The sequence below is a fragment of the Dendroctonus ponderosae genome, unplaced genomic scaffold (assembly GCF_020466585.1).
Source record: "Dendroctonus ponderosae isolate FM_Combo_2020 unplaced genomic scaffold, Dpon_F_20191213v2 Dpon_F_20191213_1, whole genome shotgun sequence".
NCBI lineage: Eukaryota > Metazoa > Arthropoda > Insecta > Coleoptera > Curculionidae > Dendroctonus > Dendroctonus ponderosae.
The window spans coordinates 8,118,417-8,127,070 of record NW_026017110.1 but is presented as its reverse complement, the minus strand read 5'-3'; the positions used below and the strand labels follow the sequence as shown (position 1 = coordinate 8,127,070).

The following is an 8,654-nucleotide window of genomic DNA, read 5'->3' as shown; positions in this document are numbered from 1 at the left end:
AATCGGTCACCAATAATAGTAAGGACACAAACCTTCAAAACAAGTAGCAGGGACGCATACTCGCAAGCAGATTTAAAACGCAGCTGTGCCTTTGCATTAATAGATGGCAGCAGGTTAGCGCGGGTCCAACAAAGTGCGAGAGAGTGGGCTATCTATACTTGTCTTTATCTATGGTCAGTCCTGCGGTGGAGGTTTATAGAAAAGGAAAATTAATTGAGGACAGATAATAAACGACTCCAAAAGTATACTAAATAAAATTATTATGTCTAGTAATAATACAAATCAACTGGATCTCACTGGATGAATGAAAAATAAAGTAAATAATTTCCTTAGATGTTAGCTTCTTATAGTGTTCTTCAATTCCGCCAATCAAACTGTCCTAACCATTCGAAATTATTTCTTATAAAAAATCATACAGTCCTTGGCATTGATGGTGTGAATAATCCCCAACAATATCTCAATGTCCTCCACGCAGTTAACAGTATTAGGGCTCCCCAACAGCAAGGCAGGCCTGTTCTCAATGACAATTTCAAAGAACTCGCTCTTCGCCCCGAAACTCACTGTTCTCTCTAACACGCACTTATTCGTGAAGATAATCGAAGCAATCTTGTTGCTCTTCACCACCACCTTGATCTTCCAGGTGGGCGATGGCAGTTTCATGTTCTTGATGTCCTTCACTAGGGTGTCGAAAGGGTACTTCAGCTTCCCGTCCTCCGGATGTTTCAAGGGATTCATTTTTAAGAAATACGTAGGCTCCGAGGGCACATACTTGATGATGAATTGGGGCTTCAGTGCCTTGATCTGGGAAGCTCCAGGATACGTTCTAACCTTCCACGCAGCCATTGCGATAATTGACTGATTTTCTTGCAAGACTGACTGGAAGTCGACGGTGTGGAATATATCTAAAAAAGGACGTGGGGTACTTTGAGAGCTTGCCGTTTGCACCCCTAGAAAACGTTTGCTTACCAGTTAAATCAACTTGAGGCAACGTGATATGAACAGTTGGGCTGCTCTTATCCAGCTTTGTTCTATAAGCGAATATAATCGTCCGCGCTTAATGGCGCTTCGTAGGGCTTAATGCGGTTCACTTAGATGACAATTACAGAAAAACCAGCTTTCTTGTCTTCATTTATGGCTTTCCCATTGTTTGTAAACGACTTCTAACCTTAATTTGACCACAGATTATCAAACTATTTGCATTTGACTATCAGCCGAAACGTCATCTACTAGCAGGTTAGGTGCTAAAAGTGCAAGTTTTTAAACTTTGCAGATGTGGTTTTAAATAGTTTTTATTGATATGAGTTTCGCTTAAGTGCTTGGCATTGACCAACCGACGGATTAATTCGATAACCCCCTTGCGGCGTGAGGGCTGGAAAGACCATGCTGTTTGCCCCTTTACTCTGTCTAGCCCTGCTGCCCCTGTTGAAAGGGGACTTGGGGCCCAATATGGGCAACGTCACAAGTGCCAAGCCTCCCACTAGTTCCCCCAGCCCAGTGAGTTTTCCCCTTAGTAGCCCTGAAGTTTTGCTAGCAACACACACTGGACGGGAGCATATGGTGGAGGTTCCACCAGTGCAAAAGGCGCTGGCTCAAACGAATGGTGAGTCGTGACTCTCCGAAACTTACTGGAGCTGGATTGAGCCCCAAGTGCAGTTTCAGGGATTAGCAGTGAAGTCGTTAAGCCGGTGCGTGAGGAGAGTTTGCTGCAGGAAACTCAGCAGGACGGGCACAAGCCAGTGGTGCCCAAGAAGGGGGTAAGTTTTTCCGACCTTCGTACTAACAATACGACGGCCAATGGCACGGTCACCTATAAAAAGCCTCTGATAACAGAGGCTGACACCGACTATATAAGCCAGGAGGATTCCATAGAGAACGAAATTGATGTGGAGGAAATCGATCCCAGTCTATTGAGCAGCAAAAGCACGCGTTCAAAGTATATTATCCCCATAGTGGTGGTCATTTTATCGGTGCCCCTTGTGGCTATTTTGCTGTCACTGCTTTATAAAAGGGGCGCCGATTGGTGGCAGCATCGCAACTATAAGCGAATGGACTTTCTCATTGAGGGCATTTATCAAAACTGACCCCGATATCTTCCGCAGCATGCTTGTATTAGTCTAAGAAGCATTTGACGATTCTGTACAGGGTGTGAACGAAAGGGGCCACACGAGTTGCGCCTAAAATAGTTTTTAAAGCAGTTTTTTGCTTGCCGATCATGATAGATTCGATTGATCAGAAAGAATGAATAGTCCAGCAAAAGCCCAATAAATTTAAGCCAGTTTTTGTTCCTTGAGTTTTTTTCGTTAAACGCCCCGTTTTCAAAGACGAAACAGACATTTATTCCAATCGCCATATTCATTTGATTGCAATGATGCAAATCTCCATGTGCATTCTATTACATTTCAGCATTTTCCTCGGAAAGATCGCGTGTAACGAAAAAACGTTAAGAGGAAAAAAACTAAATTGAGTCGGCTTTTTAAGGGACTATTCATATTTAAAAATTTGAACATATTTTACCATTTTTTTGAACACTCTGTATAGAAGACGGCTGAATTTGGCCCTTTTAAGCGCAGAAACCTCAAAAATTGTCACTTACACCAGGCTTAATCAGTTGGTATAATTTGGAAGAAGCCCTGATTAGTGATTACTATAAGCACCCAAGTGCCTTATAATGCAATACATTGTTGTGATACTTTTTATTGTTATACAAACTGTATTTTTATAAAGATGTATAGATGTATAAATAAATGTTGTACGCGACAGGATACGTGTTTTCCCTAATCAAATAAGAGGGCAAATGCATGTTTGAATATCTTATATATTAAAATGCTTTTACATTTATACACAAATTAACAAACCGCTTATTGGAAATAATTTGTTGTTTAGAAAATCGCAGTCTTTTTGTACGGGTGTTTGAACCAAAACATAGAAATTTATCAAAACAGTTTCGGGCTTTTAGAGTGGTTGGGCAATGCATCTCAGAAGATGCAGGCCACCCGTGCTTCCGAAACGTCAGGAACAAGTTATTTTCCACAACGGCTTAAAAGCCCGAAAAACTCATCAGTTTTAATTCGAAATTTGTTCCACAGTTTTTTTTTGCTTTTGATGGCGCTTAGTGGCTGACGTGAAATCTACTTCAATCATTCTCAATTTCTTATGTACAAAATTATTTAAACCTTATATAGGTTGCGCCTAGTAAAACCGCCTTAATTAGAATAATTACTTTGGAATGTCCGCATTTGCAAAAAGGTGAATTTTGAGAAATTTGTGAGTTCTTAGCAAAACATATCAAATAGCCGAATATATTTACAAATTACCCGGCCCCTTGTACATGCTATTATGAAACGCACTGTATAAAAAAGCGCTTTATAAAGGTGGTAATGAAAATATGAGTTTTTTCTGAGAATACCGGGTGTAGCGACCGAAAAGTTCCTGCCAGTTTAAGACAAATCTTGCATGAAACGCGGCAAAAATCGGTGGCAGAATGTTCCTTTGATATCAAGCAGAAATAGATTCTGATGTTTTGCCCGCCGAATAATTTTTAGATAAAAACCAATTAAAACACGTTTTAATTGTGTGTTCCTATCACGGTCAATGGCAGTTTTGCAATCATTGCAATAAAACTGAACAAATATTTTCTTCTTTGTCCTAAACATGCTATTCAAGAAATAATATTTTTTGGAATTAATCGTTAAAAACATGATAAGGCTTGAAATAACAAGGATTCACGCTCTCAAGATAAGTATACATGGGGGAGACTTTACTGGAATAAATTCGCAAGCGGAAGGTTGAACAATTTGGAGCTGGGACAGATAGAGAAGCGCTTGGCAATCCATTGAAAATAGTAAAACTTGCATTCGCATGACTTTTGGCAAAAAATCTGTAGAATATTGGCATGTCTGTGAAGCAACTTTTGTCACGCTCCCCACTGCGTCTTTTGAGTGCAATGGTGTCTTTCAAAAATTAATTACGCAAAAACTAGGAAAGATAGAAAAGCGCTAGACACTCCATGGAAAAGAGCACAATTCAGTTTAAATGCCCTGGAAGTTTCCCTTTTCGCAACAAATTTGGAAATAGGAAATTATGCATCTGCCCGCTAGCAAATTTAGTCCAGTCACAGTCTCCACCCTGTGTATTGTATATACTTTGCTACCTTCACGAGTTTCTTTGTTTTTTTCACGATTGAAACTGAACCAACCGGTAATTTGGACCGAAAAGTAACTTTATCAATCAGTATTTTACTACTAAATGGAAAATTGCACCTTCAAAAAATATCACAGACAGATAATTTTAAATTGATTTAAACATATGGCCACAGTCTCAAACGAGGAAACTCAGAAAATATTTGAGCAAATCACCCTGTATGCAATAGCCCTCAAGCTTCATTAAGCATGTATGCCAGCATTTTTCGAGTAATTATTCTAATTAAACATGTACAGGGTGTTGTGTGATAATTTGTCGCATTCAGGTGTACCGAATATGCCAAGGAATGCATCAACTTACCAAAAACACCCCACATTTTACTTACACCCGGTATATAGGCCTAATAGTCCTAGAGCAAAACATCACATTTTTACATTAGATCCTGGTCTCGTTCAGGAGATTTAATAGCTTTATACCCTATAAAGTTGATGAGTGATTGCGCAAACAAAACCCTACTCTCACATTTCTCGAACGCCGAAAACAAACACCACAGCGGTGAAAAAGAGTTTTGTCCAGCTTCGCTTTAATCCACAGCCCATTCATCCAGACCAGCCAGCTTTTCTGGATTACTTGCTCCATTTCAAAGGCACGTTCCTGTGTCAAATCAACAAAACCAAACCGTTCTAGTGGGTGCGATTAGATTGGTGTTGCCGGCTAAATAAAGCAGTGCACAAGTGCCCTAAAGGAAGTGTTGCAACAAAACGTTCTTGCAAAGCAAGTGAAACAAATCCAATAGGATTTTTACAAATATACATTGTCCGGTGAATGCCCGCCTTCAGTCCAGTCTTTTCTATCACACTAGTTGCACTTTCACTCCCCGTCACAACCCCCCGTCCTGCTTTAACTGGATGATTTGCAGCCATCCAATGAGAGCAGGTCAACTTCGGCTGAGAGAGAGCGTTTTGTTTGGAAAATGTGAAAAAACCTGCACTACTGATGGGAGTTTACTGTTGCTTCAAGTCGTGCTGCATCTGCCAGTACTTCATCTTGGTCAGTTGGGTGTCTGGAATGGCCACTCTTGGTGGAATGAAGCTCAGCATCATGATGTGTCTCAGATAGGCGCGAGTCTGTCGGAAGGCTGCATCAGTGCCATGGATCCGATCCAGAACCCCCAGCACTCCGAAGCAGTTATTGAACCTGGCAAGTCAAACCCGGTAAAACTGGGAAAGATGCGGGGCCAAAACCACTCACTTCAAATGATGGAAGTCGTGCGCCTCAGGGCTGGGAAAAAAGGGCAAATGGTAGCCAGAGTGGGCGTTGAGGGTGCTGAGAATAGCCAGAGTGAACCAGAGCCACGCAGTGGCCACATGCGAGCCCATCACAAACACCCCCAAGAACGGGGGCACCAAGTTGGAGAAAATGTGCTCGATGGGGTGGCAATAGATGGCGGTCACTGCTATGGGCGCCGTCCATTCATGGTGCTGCTTGTGGATGTACTTGTAGATATGTTTGCTGTGGAGAAACCTGCAAAAATTAGACAAATTACAGTATGTTATTCGCATTTTGTCCTAGTGAGGGCAATAATAATGAGAAGAAACACCACTTCATAGCAAACCATCAATAGTCTCACCTGTGGGAGTAGTAGAAAGCGGCCTCTTCCACCATGATGTGAATGGCCAACTCGTAGAGCACCCAGTGGAAGGTGGGCAGCTCTCGGATACCAGGAAAACCCCTCCATTTCATCGAGTAGTACATAATATACGAGGACGGGATGCCGACCGCGATCTGATTGAGCAGCACGCACCAAATCACCTAATTGAAACCCCCATTGAAGAGCCAGAAGAATGTTAATGATCTAAAAGAGCAGACCTTGAGCAGTCGCCGCCTATCGACCGGCTCGTTGGTTCCTGGCTGGATTTTATATCGGCGAATCGCTTTGGGCATGTTGGTGACATCGAGGAACGTGTAGACGCCCCCGAAGAGCCAGTAGACGCCGAAGGTGATCGCCGTCGAGCCGAACACCCATAGGAAAAGCGGGTCCTCGCCGGCCACATTAAGGAACTTGTCCCACTGGGCCTGCCAGAAGTCGCCGGACGCACCCCAGAACTTCTGGGCATGCCTAAAAAAGTCCCCGTCCATTATCCATTGAAAAACACTAATCCCAGTACAAGAACAATGGTTGCGCGCCAATTACACTTTACCTAATTAACGCTTTGTTGTCCATGCAATGTAGTGCGACGCTGCATTGGCCGACAGTCTAACAAAGACTCCGTCACATTTTCAATGACTTTAACTTTAATCAGTTGCTTTATTTAACCATGTACGTAGTGCAGCCAATCGGGAACCGACGTTTTGCGAAAACTGATTACATTATTATCACGCTTGTTTATCTTTATTAGAGGATTTACGCACACATTTGCGAGCCAGTGGTGCAAAGGGTCTGCGCCCATTTTGGCTTGCAAGCGTCAGCCCAATGGCAGGTCTGATATAGGATCGTTTCCATCGCAACTAAACCCACCTTGATGCATAACCAGAGTCGAGTTGGGAGAAGTCGGTTTGCACCATTCTGATTTTAACAGTCAAAGGTCTTATAGTCTTACTTTAAATTTCGCTTTAGTTTAGAGTTTCGTTATTTATCAAGGTAAGTCCAAAGACAGAAGGCCGTTGGCGCCTACGGGCACGACACTGAAAAAATGCAAAACTTTCGCTGTAAGAGGGTTTTTACCCGACCCTTGACAAAAAGCGGCAATTTTTGAAGAAACTGCAAGTGAAGGTTTCGATATGTGCTAATCTCAGGTATATCCCCAGGACCGGTTTCGAGCCTATTAACTCCCATCAGCTGGGTTTAGCGGGAAAATAATACCCCCTAAATTTGTAACTCCCTCGACTGTTCCTCAACTCCCGAAGGTTTGAAATGTGCAAATGTGGCAATTCCCTTCGGCCATACCTCAGGATCTCGGTCATTTTTTCCCTGAATTTGTTTGAATGGCCCGATTAAGTCGGGTTATTTGCGTTTTGGTCGTTCAAAAATCTCCAGTTTTATCGCCCAAACTCACCACGTGATGGTATTTCTGGCAGCTGCAAAGACAACCAGGGCCGTACCAATCACGACCAGCACACTGCCCAAAGAGGAGAGGATGGAGCTGGGCTGGTCCTTGTAGAAGGGGTTTTCGTAGTTCTCGTACCCCAGGGGCGTAGTCTCGGTCATTTTAGCGGCAACTTTATCGGGGTCCTGCTTGTTTTGGGCCTCCGGCGGGGCGGACTCGGCCTTTGCTTGGCGCTCCCCGAACATTATCAGACCTGTTCAAAATCGGCTGTTTATTAAAAGCGCTAAACGTGCATGAATGCTGGAGAATATTAATTTAAGAAACTTGCTTGTGTGTGCATTGAAACACCTTTCTAATTTATCGAGCTCGGCTGCATTGCGCTTTTTTTAGCTCCCAACTAGGAAGCGAGTAATTGGCTATAACGAGGTGCTTTAACTGAGGCCAGAATAGGCAATAGAACAGGGGGAAACCAAAGGCAATCGAGGGCTTTGGTTGAAGCAAATACTAGCAACTCACGAACTAAGAACATGCGAAAAAAACATCGGCAAATGCACGCGATTTGATTGTCCTTTGAAGCGCAAACCTGTCCAGGCATTTCAATAATGCACGCCTAATCGTTCAGCGCTTAGCACACTGTTTACATTCAACAAAAATAGCTCGCAAACATGGATAATCAATACCAAATCGTCTTTTGCGTTGTAGGAAAAGGGCGCTGAGCGCTCAGTTTCTGCATTCTGGATGCGCCCCAATGCTTACCTATGCCCCAGCGATTATTTTTCATCATTGGACCCGGCAAATGCGGCTGACATCAATTTTTTCCCTGGAAAACTAGCATTAGTCAGCGATCAGCACACTGGAACGAAAATACATGCTCAACAAAGAGCGATTCGCGGTCAGTGTCATCTAGTGGCAACTGAGCGTTGCTATACAGCGACCTGATACGGGGTGTTGTAAATTAACGCAGATTTATACGGAAAATTCAACGTTTCCCTGGTTTTCTGGAATTTTTGGCAATTTTTTCAATGCTCCAGTCTGCGACGTTCATTAACCGTTGCAAGTTTTGCGAAAGTTTTTAATCGAAAAAGGTAAACAGGTAGATAACTCGGTGTTGACGCTATTTAATAGTCCAGTTGTTCTTCTGCAAGTGTGGAAATTTGCATAGTTTTTTTGGGCACTCCGGCATGTTTGGAACATGGGAGTCGCACACACGAATATTAAATGTGATCTCAATCGGTGAATTGAAATACAGTTTAGTCCGCTTATAATGAACCCGGTTATAGTGAACTTTCGGTTAAAACGATTTTTTTTCCTTTAATTGGAACGTCATCCATAAAAACCAACGTATTTTTTTACTGGTTATAACGAACCCGTCTATAACGAACTTCCGGATATAACGATCACTTTTTAGGATAGTTGTATATTCACTTTCCGTTTATAACGAACTTCCACGCTCAGCAACACGAATCG

The 8,654-nt window shown here is 42.7% G+C and overlaps 2 protein-coding genes and 1 long non-coding RNA gene across 6 annotated transcripts; 1 reads left to right on the top strand and 2 right to left on the bottom strand.

Moving 5' to 3' along the window:
- Nucleotides 1-243: 243 nt before the first annotated feature.
- On the bottom strand, nucleotides 244-1,251 carry LOC125504471. Its single transcript, XR_007281514.1, has 2 exons — nucleotides 967-1,251; nucleotides 244-902 (listed from the first exon to the last, which is right to left on the bottom strand). It is a non-coding gene; the product is annotated as an uncharacterized LOC125504471 (long non-coding RNA).
- Nucleotides 1,173-8,472, top strand: LOC109532971. 3 transcript variants are annotated; one of them, XM_048666489.1, is made up of 3 exons: nucleotides 1,173-1,233; nucleotides 1,314-1,600; nucleotides 1,654-2,760. In XM_048666489.1, the coding sequence occupies exons 2-3, from the start codon at nucleotides 1,381-1,383 to the stop codon at nucleotides 2,079-2,081; spliced, it is 648 nt and encodes a 215-aa protein (XP_048522446.1). In that variant the 5' UTR covers nucleotides 1,173-1,233; nucleotides 1,314-1,380; the 3' UTR covers nucleotides 2,082-2,760. The 3 variants fall into 3 exon arrangements, with proteins under 3 accessions (XP_048522446.1, XP_048522451.1, XP_048522450.1); XM_048666494.1 differs by lacking the exon at nucleotides 1,173-1,233 and adding an exon at nucleotides 7,890-8,472 and having other exon boundaries at nucleotides 1,256-1,600; nucleotides 1,654-1,754; XM_048666493.1 differs by lacking the exon at nucleotides 1,173-1,233 and having other exon boundaries at nucleotides 1,256-1,600; nucleotides 1,660-2,760.
- LOC109532981 (fatty acid hydroxylase domain-containing protein 2) lies at nucleotides 2,798-8,113 on the bottom strand. 2 transcript variants are annotated; one of them, XM_048666427.1, is made up of 6 exons: nucleotides 7,944-8,113; nucleotides 7,197-7,440; nucleotides 6,010-6,259; nucleotides 5,771-5,952; nucleotides 5,392-5,664; nucleotides 2,798-5,337 (listed from the first exon to the last, which is right to left on the bottom strand). In XM_048666427.1, the coding sequence occupies exons 1-6, from the start codon at nucleotides 7,969-7,971 to the stop codon at nucleotides 5,145-5,147; spliced, it is 1,170 nt and encodes a 389-aa protein (XP_048522384.1). In that variant the 5' UTR covers nucleotides 7,972-8,113; the 3' UTR covers nucleotides 2,798-5,144. The 2 variants fall into 2 exon arrangements, with proteins under 2 accessions (XP_048522384.1, XP_048522390.1); XM_048666433.1 differs by lacking the exons at nucleotides 7,197-7,440; nucleotides 7,944-8,113 and adding an exon at nucleotides 6,342-6,502.
- Nucleotides 8,473-8,654: the final 182 nt, after the last annotated feature.